This window comes from Centroberyx affinis, unplaced genomic scaffold (genome assembly GCF_046629955.1).
Source record: "Centroberyx affinis isolate AG114_WGS23_722 - 3 ecotype Tasmania unplaced genomic scaffold, CSIRO-AGI_Caff_v1 ptg000489l_1, whole genome shotgun sequence".
NCBI classification, from domain to species: Eukaryota; Metazoa; Chordata; class Actinopteri; order Beryciformes; family Berycidae; genus Centroberyx; species Centroberyx affinis.
The window spans coordinates 75,246-91,634 of NW_027279143.1; the positions used below are offsets into that span (position 1 = coordinate 75,246).

At 41.3% G+C, this 16,389-nt stretch overlaps 1 protein-coding gene across 2 annotated transcripts in view; it reads left to right on the plus strand.

Annotated features, from left to right (window-relative positions):
- mast3a (microtubule associated serine/threonine kinase 3a) overlaps positions 1-16,389 on the plus strand; it is a 31,577-nt gene that overhangs the window by 2,064 nt on the left and 13,124 nt on the right. For both annotated transcript variants that reach the window (XM_071517391.1, XM_071517392.1), the window contains exons 2-12: positions 1,583-1,671; positions 2,756-2,828; positions 5,847-5,867; positions 6,101-6,179; positions 8,687-8,844; positions 10,825-10,900; positions 11,285-11,494; positions 14,184-14,285; positions 14,922-15,054; positions 15,744-15,814; positions 16,171-16,256. In XM_071517391.1, coding sequence (XP_071373492.1) covers positions 1,583-1,671; positions 2,756-2,828; positions 5,847-5,867; positions 6,101-6,179; positions 8,687-8,844; positions 10,825-10,900; positions 11,285-11,494; positions 14,184-14,285; positions 14,922-15,054; positions 15,744-15,814; positions 16,171-16,256 — 1,098 coding nt within the window. The remainder of the gene's footprint in view (positions 1-1,582; positions 1,672-2,755; positions 2,829-5,846; positions 5,868-6,100; positions 6,180-8,686; positions 8,845-10,824; positions 10,901-11,284; positions 11,495-14,183; positions 14,286-14,921; positions 15,055-15,743; positions 15,815-16,170; positions 16,257-16,389) is intronic.

Sequence of the window (16,389 nt, forward strand, 5' to 3'; positions counted from 1 at the left end):
CACCAGGGTGGACAGATGCCTGCAGGCCCTGCTTTATATACATACATGCATACAGCATGTGGATAAAATAACACATTTTCAACTTTGAATTAACTAAGAAACAGAAAATGGCCTCAAAAATGACCACAGAATTGAATCAACACCTCAGTCTCAACAAGAACTGTACAACGTAAGCTTTAAATAGGCCGGTATTTAAGGCAGGGCTGCCATTCAGAAACTGCATGTATTCAAGGTCAACGTACAAAGATGCATTTTCCTACCTTCAGACTAGTTATGTTTGGAGAAAGCCAAAGGATGAGTTAAACCCACAATTAGGGCTGGGCGATATGGTTGAAATCAATATCATGATAATCATAAGGATTTTTCTCTATCAATATATATCACAATATGGTTCATGTATGCAAAATCATGTTAAATAATCAAATTGATGTTCATCTCATTGAACCGAATGGTAATGTTAGGTGTGATGTCAAACAAAACAGAAATATTCAAATAATATTCCTACCATACCTCATTTTATTAGAGTTTTTAAGTAAAATTTGCTTGTCATCATCAATTTAGACAGCAGAAATGTGTGTCACAATATTAAAATATCTTCATATCATCACGATATGATTCCACTGAAAGACGATAAACGATAATATTGAATTATCGCCCAGCCCTACCCACAATGTCTGTTGTTGCCACCTGTTAAACATGGTGGAGGATCTGTAATGGTATGGACAGCCATTTAGTGGGAGACGTTAGGTCTGATGCACAGTTGTGTAACAGCCAAGGAATTTGAGGCTGTTTTACAGGACCAGGTGCTCCCTGTGGTGCAAACACTGTTCCCTCATGATGTTCCCAGATTCCCAGATGATAATGCTTCCATACAGACTGCTAAACAAATTCAACAGTGGTTTCATGATTTAAGGATGAAGTGAAACTCCTTCCATGACCCTCCCAATCCCCAGATCTAAACATCATTGATCCTTTATTGGAACTAGATTTCTACCTCCTTCATCCTTCAAAGAATTGGAGGCTTTTCCTACATAATTCAGGACTTGTATGGCAGCATTTCAAGGAGTGAAGCTGTTCTGAAGCAAATGACTTCTCATTATTTACCTGATATTCATATATTATTAGGTGTTTCCATTATTATGGCCACCCCTACATTCTGAATCACTTTCATTCTCCAAGTGTGAGTGCACTGTGCACAAGGAATTTGACCTGGTTAACTGGTGCTGACACATTACCAGACAGTAATGCATAATACACAATACATGCTTTGTGTGTGTGTTTGTGTGTGTGTGTGTTTATATGTGTACACACATACAGTATGTGTTTGTATATATACGTGTATGTGTATATATGTAAATATATCAGTGATTTTCTTATCTTGATGACCAACCAGAATTCATAGGTTGACTGTGTTTTATTTTACCATACGGCTGTATCCTGCGCTGATAACGACTGATAAACAAGCTGTACATGGAAAAATAAAACAATCCTGTCTAGCCACTGGGCCATCTTGTTTGTAATTCTAATAACATTGCATAAGCAAATGTTTTGTCTCTTTTTGTTTTTTTTTCACCTCTCACAGTTCCCGTAACAACAAGAGAAGGAGTCTGGCGGTCGGGACCCCTTCGCCCACGCTCTCACGACCGCTTTCACCCCTCCCACTTGCCACAGGTACTTGTGTGTTGTTTTTCTATTTGTCTGCTCTGCTCGATGTGTGATGCAGTTGGTAATTCGACTAGAGGTTCAATGCACTCGCATAGATGCACGCACACAGATAACAGACAACCACGTGAAGATGGAATGACGAGTTGAAGGGTTCGTCTGTGGCAGCTGACACCGCCACATTAGCTGTTTTGTCTCCTATATCTGCCTTGAGCATCACATTTCTTTTGATGGTGTACGTCACAAGACTTATGGTGTGTTCACTGAGTTTTCATTGCTGTTGATTATAATGTGTCCATAGTGCTCAAGAGATTTAATGCTTGTTTCCTCCTAGGGCTGCAAGATAGTGACAAAAAATTGAATTTAGATTTTTTTGACGGAATATTGCAATTGCAATATTGATTCATATCCTCACTTGTTTTTTTTTGGCATCAGTTTTTTAGAACTTCAAAATTGTTTAAAGAAAAGTGATTTTGTCTCAAGAAATTAATTACAGCTTATGTGATTTGGAAATTTTTAGAAGTTCGTATTGTGATTTTGATTTTTTTTTTCGATTAATTGTTCATCTCTATTTCCTCCTCAAAGCTTCTTTTTCAAAATGGTTTAATGCATCTTTCTCTCAGCTACCCATGTCTTGCTCCAGCCCACTGAATTGCTATGTTGCTAGTCATATCCTCGGGTGTCCGGCATTGCTTTCCTTTTAGAGAAAAGAGGCTGATCACAGTGGCATCAAAAACATTTCAGTAACAATGCGTTGGCCAACAGCAGGACTGCTTGTTGTCCATTGGCGGAGATTCTTTGATTTGTTGGTGAAGACACAGACCGTGTTAACTTTAGTATGAACAATGGCTTCTATTTTAACAGGAATGAAAAGATTTGATAGTTTCAGACTGAGTAATGAAGTGAAGCAAATTCAAGATAAGATGATCAGAGATAAGCATTTTTTTTTTCACCAATCAAGTAAAAAGGCACACAAGATAAACGTTTCAATAGTATATCCTCCATAACAGCCAGTGAAGTAATTTGACATATTTTAGTAATTTCTCTCAGCTTGCAACCATTCCTAACAGTTTGTGATTGTGTGTTTCTGCAGCTGGCAGCAGCCCCTCTGAAAGCCCCAGAAATGTCTCTGCCAGCACTTCTGCCAACTTCCAGTTTGCCCGCAGGTAAGAACTAAGTCAAATCCTTGTTATCTGGCTTTGGTTTGAAGTACCTGAGCTTAATTCCTAGTTACGGCAGTACTGTTTTCTCCAACACCTGAACTGGAAATTGATAAAACTGATGAAAGTATCAAAGCAAATGCATCTCAGTAACTTGATATTCTCATTTAAATGAATAGCACAATACCTAACTAACATGAGTGCATCCAAAAAAGAAGCTGTTTTAACTTTTGAGAAGCTAGTTAATCTTTCCTCACGGTATGGCTGTGATCTAACAAGACTACTGTCATCTAAAGTTGAAAGAGTTCAAGTCATAAGGAATAAATCCCCATAGAAATACATTCAAAGCCGTAATTCATACAGAAGTAGTAATGATCTCATTCTCATCAGAGCTGACAGTGAGAGCAGCAGAAAGCCAAGCGTCTCCATTAGTGACTTTCTCACAGCAGGGTCAAGTGATGAGCGACAGAGCTAAACCCAACGCAAAAAGCCTTTAACAGAGGATCAACTCCATTGTTCGCTTATTTGAAGTTATAGTTTTGTGAAAAAATGATCTCTGTTGGCAAAAAAGACACAAAGAGAATCACAGAAATTTGGGTTTTGGAGGAAATTGAGTAGCATGAATAATGAGCATGCCCCGGCCTGACCTGTTTGCTCCTGTAGTGGAAATGAGAAAATGGTGAAGCATGCCCAACCAGCTGAAAGGCCCCAGGGCCACTCGCTGGACACGGGTCTTGGCATTCGTCAAGCCAATTAAGGCGGAAAGTCAGTGCACACACTCATTACTGGGAGCTGTTGTGATTATGGGAAAAACTGCACAGAGCTTGCCCTCTCTCATCCTGTCACGCTTCTTATAACTGTGTAGATTCACTGGGCTTTAGAGGAACACGAGTTGGAGCTAGCATCCTCGTCCGGTGGCTGGAAACACTGTGTTGAAGCCAGTTAGGTTTGGTAGACCTGGAAATATTCTAACTAGCTCTGCAGGATTTATACTCACACAGCTGATTTGCTCACAGTGGGATTTTAGGCAAAACGACAACATGAAGGCTGGTTCTAAAGTAGATACTTTAGAATGAGTAGGTTCTTGGGTTGGGTTTCATTGAAGGTAGTTTGAAGTTACTCATTTATATTCTTGCTGATTTCCAATATCTTATGTTGCAAACGTTTTATGTGCAGCAGTGCAGTATGGTCTGCTGCACCATTAGCCTCAGAGATGGAGGGGGGATATCTCTTGAAAGTATTTGGCTGGCACAAGGCTGCATGACTCATCTAAATTTATTGAGGCTTTTTAAGCTGCCAGTGTGGGGATAGATGCTGTGACTGCACTTTTGAGAGCTCCACTGGGTGTATTTGTTATTCACAGGCCATATAGCCCTGCTGTTTGTGCAATTATTTTGTGATGTAAACATGAAATGGACAGACATGTATAGCCAGGGTTGCCGGTAGATGACAAATGAGATTTTTTTCGATTCTATTCTATCTATGATGGAGCTCCGTGATAATGAAGCATCCTGAGGGTGACACAAAATCTATTAGTTGCAGCATATCCTCTTCCTTGCAAATGCAGCACCCTAAAAGATGCTTTACTTTAAAGGAATAGTTCACCCAAAAATGAAAAATCTGTCATCATCTACTCACCCTCATGCCAAATGAAACACAGGTGAAATTTGTTAGTCCATATAACACACAGGGAGGTTGCCAGCACAACTTGGTAGCAGCCTTCTCCAAAACAACTGCAGTCAATGGGGACCTGTTCTTTAGAGTTCCAAAACAAAAACAGCCAAACAATCACACTGTGAATAGAAAGATCTATACACCATTATTTTTTGCAAATCACTCAGCTGTCGTTAAGATTTGCACTAAATTATGGTGTAAATATACTGTAGGTCTTTTTGGAACTCTGAAGAACTGGTCCCCACTGACTTCAGTTGTTTTGGAGAAGGCTGCTATGGAGTTGTGCTGGCAGCCTCCCTGTGTGTTATATGGACAAACTTCACCTGTGTTTCAACTGGCATGAGGGTGAGTAGATGATGACATTATTTTCATTTTTGGGTGAACTATTCCTTTAACCTTGGGGTGTGATCAATTTCTAATCAGAGTGGGATTACCAACACTCTGACCTACAATATTTTTTTCCCCACTTTACACCCCAGACATTGGTTCTAACATTGACTTTAAACCCCTGTTTTTAATCTTAGCCCCTATCTTCTTAAGCCCTATGGGACCTTAATACGCCAACCTAGTGACAGTAGTAAGGCATTTCATTTAATAACATATAGCGGATGCCACAAATATTGGATATGGAACCAGATGAGACACGCACATATCTAATAAAAATCACTAATCCTCGGTTCTCGCTCACGCTTCCCAACAGAAGAACCCTCCCAATTTCATTATGTCGCCTCTGATTTAGCGACGCGTTCCCCCCCCCCAAGAGCCGGTTTCTGTGAGGAACATTTGGCCGTCCATGTCATGACGGATTGAATCCTCAAAGCTGTCAAAGAAATTGGGCCATGTCCTCAGAGTGACTCCTTGCCATATTGGATGGATAAGTAGGTGGGGGCAAAGGCGAAGGAGGAAAAGTGTGAAGTGTTACAAGTGGAAATTTCACAGGGACAAATAAAAAAATCAAGGTTGAAGTTTCCAACGGGTGTGGGCACGTGTTTCTAGGCGTGTGTCTGTGGGTGCAGGCTGATTGTGTGTATATGCGTGTATTTGTGTGCGTGTGCGTGTGTGTGTATGTGAGTCACGGAGTAGGTGTCTGTGGGTCACTGTGCTGCAATATGATAGCAGCTTGGCAGGTGTTCAGCAGCCCACCACTGGCTGTGAGCTGTGACAGACAAACAGGAGTGTGAGTGTGACAGCCAGGCTTAGTCTGTCACTATCATTAAACGCTGTTTGTTTTCTCTCTCACTCTGTCTCCCTGTCTCTCTGTCTGCCCCTCTTCCTCTCTTTATCTCTCTCTCTCTCTCTCTCTCTCTCTCCATTTGTGCCCATGCCATCCCTCTTTCTGAATCTATTTAGCCAACTGGCCCGTACTGAAAGGTAAGAAAATGAGAATCGTTATTTCTCCCTTTATATGACGACACTTTCAAGCATGATTAAGACGTTATCTATTTGCCTCAAGGCTGTATGGACACATCATTTATTACAATGACATTTGAGCAAGCAAATGGTAAGGGACATTTTGAAGATTGGAGTGAGTCAACAGGATGTGTAGGTTTCACATGTGATAACCAGCCAGCACTGAGCAGCCTGTTACTGTACTGTCTCTACAGAGCGGATGGACGGAGATGGTCTGTGGCTTCTGTTCCCTCTTCTGGCTACTGCACCAACCCACCAAGTTCATCAGTATCTGTAAGTAGAGTCTGTTTCTGTCTCTCTCTTCATCTCCCTGCCACCATCTTCCTCTCTCTCCCTCTGTCTCCCTCTCCCTCCCTCTCTCTCCCCTTCATCAAATATTCACCCTCTCTCTAAAACACTGCCATGGGAGTATTTAGCTGCTTGTGTCACTAATACTCAGTGTATCAATCAGTCAGATGTCCATTGGGCCGCGGTGTCCTGTAAACCTGTGGCAGAGGTATCACTGAGCTGTAAATCCTGTCAGATTTCATACAGAGTAGGTGTTGTGAGGAAAAAAATACAGCTGTAAAAGGTTGTTGATTTACAGTATATCAGGTTTTAAAGCAAGTTCTCGGCTCACATTTTAGATGAACGAAGGTGTATATTATTATTATTATACTATTATATTATTAAGTGGTTTAGAGGTGACAGGCCTCATAAAAGTTTAAAGTGGTTGAAGTGTTCATGACTGACCTCATGTCATCTGTAGTGTATGTGAACTTCAAAATACAGTTGGAGTCGTTTGCTTGACCGATGCGAGTAGTGACACTATGAAAACCTTTTGAGTGAGGTGAGCAGAGAACTTAACATCATGACGACAGTATTACGTGTTGGTCTGGTCGATCATACTTTCAGCAGCAGTTGATTTATATAAAACAGCTGATTGGAGATGGACATCATTGCAGAGAGACGGACCATGAGTCATTGGTCGTTACGGGATACGTCCAATGATGATCCATCCCTCCATCATCGGCTTTTCATCATGCTTTTCACTGCAGGGGAGTGGGAAAGGAAATGGGGATGAATCCTCATTTTCCATTCCCAAAGTTTTTGCTGGAATGATTTATTCAGTGAGACTCGTGATCAAAGATGGCTGATTGGAAGGTTGACAGTAGTGAAAATCAAAGTAGTGTGAATTTCTGGGGGGATATCTTTATGTAAATGACCCCCAAAACACACAAAATTCCACTCCTTATGTATTTTACTGGATGAATTAGGCATCACATTTCTTAGTATTTTAGGTACGATAGGCAATTCAGTGTTGTTGTAAACATTAGACCTATAGCTAATATTTCAGTGTGTGGCCTTCTTCATTGAATAATTGTTTTATTTTTTAAATGTTTGCCATTGTAAGACATATTCTGCTTTCTTTAAGACCTCTTCAGGAGTTTGTACCCCAGTGATTTGAGCTGTAGTTTGAACAGTCTGCCTTGACCAAGGGAAAGTACAGGAATAATTGGGCTAATCACTAGAATAACACAAGACTTGTTGAAATGCAGCGGTTTTTTTCCTGGATGACATCACACAAGTGACTGGATGGCATTGCACATTTCCTCAGTCAACCTTTCCTTTTGAGAGGAAGTCAAATGCAGGGAGCCGACTGAGCGGGCCGGCTGCGCCCGTCAGCCGCGTGTTGGCAGTTTCTGTGGTGATTATCTCAAGACTTTGTCTTGGAAGTCGTTGCTGAAACTGCAGTTGGTCATAAAAACAATAACCGGGTCTTCTGTCACGGCTGTAATTTTGTCCGGCCAACCACATGGCTCGGAGACGGTGAGGTCAGCCCTCCCACACAATGCCCCTTTCAGGGCCGCTGTCAGTGAGGTCTTTATGCTGCGCTCGCTTGGCACCGACGCCTCTCTAGTTTCCTCCTCAGGGTATCTCTCTCTCTCCCCCTCTTTCTCACTTGTTTTCTCTGTCTCTTCGTCGCTCTCTTCTCTCTGCCCCCTCTCTTTTCCATCTGTCTCTCTGTTTCTCTCTTTTTCCCTCTGTTTTCCTCTCACTTCTTCTCTGTCTCTCAGGCTCGTCTCTGTCCTCCAGTCAGATGAGCTGCTCGGCTTCCTTTTGCCCTTCCTCCAGTGAAACACGAGATCCCAGCCAGACAGGGATTCTCATAAATTCCAGGCTGCATGTCACACATTTTGGTTTGGAAAGAGAAAACGAACGCATACATGGCCGGCTCAACAGCCACGCCGCCTGCCTTGGGGCAGAGGTAGAGAAAGAAATCCTGTTTCAGGAGAACAGAACAGTAAAGCTCACTTAATCCTTTTTTAAGACTGACAAGGGATTTATGGTGTTGTGCTTTATTGCTGCCTCACTCTCACAGCATGGGCTGATGTCCTTGTTAAGTGTGACATCTAATTCAGATCTATGCCGCAGCATGAAAGTCTTTAGGATTCTGCGCATTAACAGGCTAATGAGTGAATCTGAGAGGGAGTGGTGGCGTGACTCTTTTATCAGAGGAAGCCTTTTAACACAGGATGTTATGTATCTTCAAAGCTGCAGAAGCTAAATCTGAAGTAGAAAAGTCGATTAAGATAATAGATGTAAATTTATGTGCAAATAAAAGTAGGAAATGAATGTGGCTTCAGGTTATTCAGTGATTAATTGTACTTATTGTACATATTTGCAATTAATTTCAGTACACTAACCTCTCTCACACTCTCTCCTTTCTATATATACCTTTTCTCTTTCCATTTCCCCCTCCCTCTCTTTCCCCATTCCCTCTCCTTTTCTCCCCTCAGTCTTCGTCCTCCCAGGAGTTGTTGCACCAGTTGCCCTTCCAGCCCACGCAAGATGACCTCCACTTCCTGTTCAAACACTTCCGCAGCACAGAGAGCGTGGCGGACGAAGAAGGAGTGCATCCCTTGCCCACTGTCAGGCTCCGCTCGCGCAGTCTCAGGTAGCTTGGATTTGAATGATACTATTTGCTCGAAAGTATGTCTGTAGCTAGCGTCATGGGCACTGTAGCAGAACTGGTTGCAGTCCTGGTACAACCATTCAACCTCTAACCAGCAATCAAAGTTTCGTGCCTTGCTATGAAAAGTAGTATTGGAAGAATCTTCCATGTTTGTAACCTTGGTCAGCTGAATGTTTGTCAGCAGTAACCAAGGAGTAACTTCTTTTTGGCACAGGTGTTGCATATTGATTTGATTAGAAATCAACAAGATCCACCAGACTTCTTGACGGCGGAGTGATATGATTAGATGTGAAACAGCGGCCTGTTATTCAGAAATAACAGACCTCAGAATGAGTTCATTGGCCAATCAGAACTGAGTGTGATAACACCATAAAAGTATAAGTAGGCTTATAAAAGATGAAGCATTGTTCATAGGCAAGCTCAGCACAGCCACAAGTGGGCTGGGTGGGAGGATTTGATAATGGTGGGATAATTACTTCATGCAGGTCTGGAAAATAACTCCTCGCTGCATACTAGTGATCCCCTGGATTAGCGCTTGACATTTCCTCATCATATAGCATCGCTGCACTCATAAAACTGTGACAAACATCTAAATGGTTCTAGCAGTGGTGGGTTTTGAGGCTGCTGGAGACATTTATGATGGGCTGTGGAGGGTGGTGGCGCGGTCTTGATGTGGTTGGTTTTTCTATGACGTGTTCCTGCCTATGTTGGCACAACAGGCATGGACGGCCGCAGACACAAACACATACCACAAATGCACACTCAAACACACACACACACACACATAAACATATAGGACTAGCCTGTGGTTGGTAGAGAAGGCTCTAGATAAAGTCATGTTTTAAAAATATGAAATGTTCCAATATATAGTTTATGTCAAAAGCTTGCAGTGTTGTAGGTGTGTCCGCCTGTTAGAGTGGGTATACTCTATATTTTATGCACAGAATTGAATATACTCCAAACTGCATACTGACTGCACTATTGCCTATAGTTGTGTCTTTACCCCTCTGTCTTTGAGATGGTTTATAAATTTGACACCCCTCACAAATGGAAAATCAGATTTCCCCAATCCCTCCAACAACTTAATTCCTACAAGACCGGAGAGAAAACGGCACCAAGGGATTTGGCCAGTTAAACTGTAAGATTATGTAGCTTATGCAATTTATGTAACCTGATTTTGTAATGCAGTTAAAAAACAGCTTTGAATTACTGCATGCATTGGCACTCGCAGTTGCCTTGAAATAGTCGATGGACAACTGTTGATGTTGCTCTGAAATAGTACCAGTGGGTGTGTGCAGCATTTCGTATCCCCCCTAATAGTTCCCAAGAGTTTAACTGTTCATGTTGCCCTTAAATAAAACCAGACTGCATGTGCAACTGTTGACGTTACCCTGAAATAGTAGTGAAGTGCACGTAACGTGTTGATACTATATTTGTAACATGTGATATATACAGTATATAGAGGCACCCAGGGTCACTATTTTTAACATTGTTGATGACACTACATTGATTTGTAATGGGTATGCACAGTTCAGCCTTGTAAACTGAACTGCTGTACACACAACAGATGTGGTTATGGATACTGAAGTTGAGAAATTGATCTGAATCAAGTGTCAACTTCAAACACGCTCTGTTTATGACTCAAGTGGCAATAAACACTGGCAATAAAGCATTCACTATTGACATTGCGGTGGCCTTAATCTTTCTATAGTTTTCCAATACTTTTCTATTGAATTAAAAAACAAAACAGGAATTAAACATTACCCTGTAGTACCAGCCTCTCGCATCCCTCCTCCCCTCCCTTCCCCTGTTAGTTTGTGTTTCTGTGTGTGCTTTTATCTGATCCAGATTTTGGGTCTGTGAATGTTTGTCTCTGTCTGTGCCATCCAAATATGATGTTTATTGTCACTTTGTATCTCTTTATCTTCTTTAACATGTCTGTTTTGCCTGTTTCTCATGCAGCCCTGGGCGGACCTGTGGAACATTTGACAATGAGATTGTCATGATGAATCACGTTTACAAAGAGCGCTTTCCCAAGGTACGGTGAATGCTTCTTCAGCCTCTATTTCTAATTCTCTCTCTCTCTCTCTCTCTCTTTCTTTCGCTCTCTCTCTTTCTTTCTCTCTCTCTCTCTGTCTCTCTCTTTCACTTTCATATTCTCGTCACCAACACTATACAGCTCAAATATATGGTATCATCTGTTGTTTCAATTCCAGTGACCCATTTAGCCATCAAACAATATTTGAAGAACTTACTAAAACCCAGTATTTAGACCTTATAAGGTGTACATAAGGTGTATCTCACCCTTTTTGCACAGTTTAAATGAAGTTTCCTCCCTGTCCTCATCTCCTTTACCGTTCCCCAGGCGACAGTTTGTATAATACTGCTATCACACAAGTCTTCTGTCCTTGTTGTTTCCCAGGCGACAGCCCAGATGGAGGGTCGTCTGCTGGACATCATTGCAGAGTATTCCCCAGGCTGTGCGCTGCCCCTGGCCGACGGCGTGCTGGGCTTCATTCAGCATCAGCTGGTCGAGCTGGCCAGAGACTGTCTGGACAAGTCCCAGAAAGGCCTGGTCACCTCCAGGTACTTCATGGAGCTGCAGGAGAAGCTGGAGAAGCTGCTGCATGAGGTGGGTGCTTCTCATGTTTCAGACACCATTTTCCAGTGGCTTCTAAGAAATGCTTGCACTATTTTTTTTCACTTGTTTATTCATTGTAAAAAGGTCAAAACAAAGGAAAAAAGGATGGCCAGCAAATAATGACAAAGTACTCATTGCTACCCGCTCTTTTGAAATGTTGAATGAATTCTATTTAATTCCTTCTTCTGTGTTATTTCTTTACTCGATGATGACTCATTATGTTGATGACTTCCATAAAATGGAGAAGTTGTATAGTGTCAATAAGTGATACATTATTTCTTTGTATCTTATGACTTGTTACTTTGAATAAAACTGAAAAAAGAGAAAGAGAGGACCGCCTTCTTGTGGAAGTTTGGGAGTTTAGTCACTGACCTTTTTGCTCATAAGCTGCTGCATCCTCTGGCTACACTCATGTTAGTGATGTGATGGTAAATTAGAGCATTGTGCTTTGGATGCTTGGAGCAAAACTATGGTTGCGACTTGGAATGGCCTACTTCTTGTGACTTTACTTAGTTTTATTAGTGTATCCCTTAGCTGGCATTGCAGTAACAACTAGCCCACCCTTTTCTAGTTTTGCTTACTTTAGACATGCTTGCCAAATCTTCTGATGGGTTTCATCACTTATTCATTCACCAATCCATTTTTAATATCAACTGTGGATAAACTATACACATAGTTTATGGAAGGGTGTTACTTTTGTTGTAAGTAATCTCTTAACAACTTTCAAATCCCACTGTCAAAATGCACTTCCATTTTGCTTCAGATTTTATAAACAGTGCAAATATTTAAAGAAAACAAATACGTACATATACAGCCAGTCCTTGTAGTAAGAGCACAGTCAATTAGAGAGTGAGAAACAGGCATCCACTCGATGAAATAAACATTAAAAAAAAGCTAGTATAGAGACGACGGGGGTGCCACAGGTGGTGGCACCCCTGTGGTTTCCAATTAAGTGTTTTTTTATTAGCCAGGGGAATAGACAGGTTTGTAGATAGGTTTGTAGCCCTAAATTTAAGGTCACTGACACTACTGTTGTGCATACAAACCAAGATGATATCCTTTGGTCTGTCAGTTTTACAGCACACCTCATCTACCTTGTTGTACAAAATGTCCGTAATGTGAATGTAATTTATGAACTTCTCAGTAGCCAATGTTCATAGACGTCTTGCACCAGGACAGAAAGAAAAAAACAATTATTTATTCCCACTGAGACATGAATGGATTGCTGATTGTATAGCTCTGATTACCTTCTGGGACATTGCATGCTATTGTTGCATTGAGAACATTGGATTGGAATTGCATGTTTGATTGGTTATCATGGCGCTCTGATCGGACTCATTAGCCAGTAACGGTGTTGTCATTTTATATTACGACTTAGATCTGGGCAGTGGTCAAACGTTTGATTATATAATGATCTGTTACATAACTTTCCACAGGAACATATCCTGTCCAAATGCTGCTCTCTGTAAAATAGATTCAGACTCAGTCTCTGAATGACTTTTTCTTTCTGACTCAGAAAGATGGCTAGTAGGATCATTTGGCCTCTGGAAAGAGGACTAATCTTAGAATCCAGTGTATATAGGAACATTGAGTTCATTTATAATGGTGCCGCAGTTAGTTCTTGTCCCATGACCCAAGATGCAGTGCTCTCTCTTCTTCCAGGTCGCCTCATCCCAGTCTCCCAGTAGCTTAGTTTACACAACAACAGGCATAGGCATTATTTTTGTCATTGGAATTTTCCCCCACAACAACATTTTTGTAATTATTTTTGTGTATTGTTGGCAACAAAGATAATTTTCCAGCTTTGAAACATTTTTATTTAAGCAAGTAGTACTTTCCGTCCTGTGTTTAAACAATCTGAATTGGCCCTGGTCCTGGTTAGTCCGTGGCTGGATACTGCTGTATAAAGCTGTCAGCTTTGTTTTGGAGGATACATTAAAATGGAACAAAAACTATTCAAGATCCCCACATGACCGCCACATCAGAATCGGCATTCGTTAAAGAGATGAATATGTGGAAAAGCTTATAATGGCTTGTCTCCCTTTTGTAAATATTTTGCCTCTAGGTATTTTTATTAGATATTGTATTATTATATTTGTATTTAGCATCCAGCACACTGGTGCAATGGACATTTGGGAAAGATTTAGCAGGCTTGAGCAGCTTTAGTATGAGTGCTGAGGTGTTTTTTCTACCAACTTCCTATAGTCTACACCTTTGACAACTAATCTTATAACAATTTGTAATTGGTTCTGTATCTTACCTGTCAAACGTATTGGCTGACTAACTTGAACTCTGAGTAACCTCAGTCTTTCACTACCTATAAAGCACACTGATAAGCCTTCTGTTTGGTTATGGTAAGGCAATGTTAGGCTAAGATATGGAGACAATGTTATTAAAAGCATATTCATAAGTCTTTTCTATTATTTATAGATGCAGGCAGGCAGACTGCAGAAATGAGTGATTGCTTAGCTGAAATTGAAGCACGATGTTGAAATGCCAGCCAAGATCCCCTAAATCACTAACGGATAATACGAGTATAAGAATATGAAATGGATGCTGAAAATACGTCCGAGAACAGAGTGCAGTCAACCTTTCTTGATGAGCTACGCTGCCTCCTGGATCGCACCAATGGGATTAAGTCAAGTTAATAATCCATCGTGCTTTGTCCTTTTCTGATCAGGCGTATGATCGCTCAGAGAGCGAGGAGATGACCATCATCATCAAACTGGTGAAGAAGATTCTCATCATCATCTCCAGGCCTGCCAGGCTCCTGGAGTGTCTGGTGAGTCTTGTTGGCATGACACAGTTGTAATTATAGGCGCTGGAGTGGCAGGATATTAACATGCTGCTCACCAGAAACAGAAAGTCTGTCACTTCAAACGCAGGTGACTTGTACACATTAATGATATGCTATAGTAATAATACCGTTTGCTGTAATAATAATACCCTTAGTTGTAATAATAATACTGTTGAACTTGCTACATAAGGTAATGTTTTGAACGTTGTACCAAGGATGTATATGAGTCCCATTTGTTTTACAAGCCAGGGAGAAACACACTGGACTCAATTTTCAGGCTTCTTTTTTCCCCATCTATCTCTGTTATGAAAACTATATACTGTATATCTGTTGCAGCTACAGTGACACTAACACTGTATGGTGCATGCAAATCTGTTAGCTTTATTGAATCATACTGAAAAAGCTGTTCCAGACATCGCAATGTGCGTTTCCCAGTTCCTCCAACTGTGTATTCCGTGGCTCTTGTATTGGAGAACTATGTTTGGTGTCCGTGTGTATATTTCTGTTCCTAGTATTTTTACAGTGATTGCATGTTTTTTAAATGCCCCAAATTTAACCAAACCTAACTAAATAATATGTAAAACACAATGTGAACCACAACACTTTCTTCCTCTCCTCCAGGAGTTTGATCCTGAGGAGTTTTACCACCGTTTGGAGGCTGCGGAGGGTCACGCCAAGGTGGGCCACGGCATCAAGACTGATATTCCCAAATACATCATCAGCCAGCTCGGCCTCACCCGGGACCCCCTGGAAGGTGCAGGATTTATTTATTTCTCTGTCTGCTTATTTATTCACCTTTTTTATTTAGGCATTTTAGAATATTTTGTCCATGTGTTGACCTGTAATGCATCTCCCTGCTTACTTCTCAAAACACGTTCACGGAGGAGATTAGAGGGTTCAAACATTTGAAGTTGGGTAGTGACGCGGGATAAGGATCTGGAGCGACTACTGAGTTCTTGTCCTAATTTGGGTCTTCCTGGTTATGTTCAGGGCTTGAATTCCCCTTAATTTTCCCTAGACTTAGTTCCTGCCTTGCCTGACATCATACGCCAAGTCCTTCCTCCTTCAGAAAAGTGGGTTGTGTTCTTGGCCTAGTACTTGATAGGACAAAACCTTAGAAATCTCCCTCTACAGGACAGCATATCATACTGGTTGCCACAATGGTACGGTATTTTACAGAGTAGAGCCTCATTCACCTGAATCTGAAAAGTCTCGATCTATTGGTCAAATAAAACAAATTGCCACACTTAGTAGAGTTAAAATTTAAATCATTTACTAACAAAATGTGCTTTGGATACAGTGACAGTTGCCTGATTCTGATTTATTAAGCATCATTTCTCAGTTATTAGTCAGTTGTAGACGGTTGAATAAGCACTCATCATCCTCATTTGGGTTCAGTGAAGTTGAATGGAGTTTGAACTGGTGTCTCTGCTCCTGTTACAGACATGGTCCATCTGGAGCAGACGAGCCCAGGACACGGTGCAGCCAGCAGAGAGACTGACGACACTGGAGAGGTGAGGCTGCATAAACTGACACTAAACAACTGTGGCAGTGATTGAGTAATTATAATAAGTTGGAATGTAACTCAGTGTGACAGTGGTCGGTAAAACAATATTGAGGGCAATGAATTATAATTAAGAAATACAAAGGGTTATGATGTGATGCCTACAACATCAGTGAAAGGGGTTTCTTGGATAGATATCAGTGGAATATGCAGCACTTGTTTATCATGCTGAACACTAGGGGAAACGTTTCCTTGACACTAGCACAATTAATTCATGAAGTGCATGAATTGTGAAGTTCAGAGGCAATGCAGTAATAAAGTTTCTGTTTTGTTTTCTTTCTTTTCTTCTTTTTTTGTGTGATTCAGAGCCGGGCGGCCTGCACCCCTCCTCGCAGGAAACCACTGGAGAGCGACTTTGAGACCATCAAGCTCATTAGCAACGGCGCCTATGGGTGAGTAAGAGTGACTCCTTTGTGTGCGTTCGACTGACTCAGTCTCTTGGTGGGCACCGCAGAGAGCCCAATAAAAGCAGAAAAGAAACTGAAATGAGGATGTTTTGAATTTCTTTTGTGTTTACATTTAGAA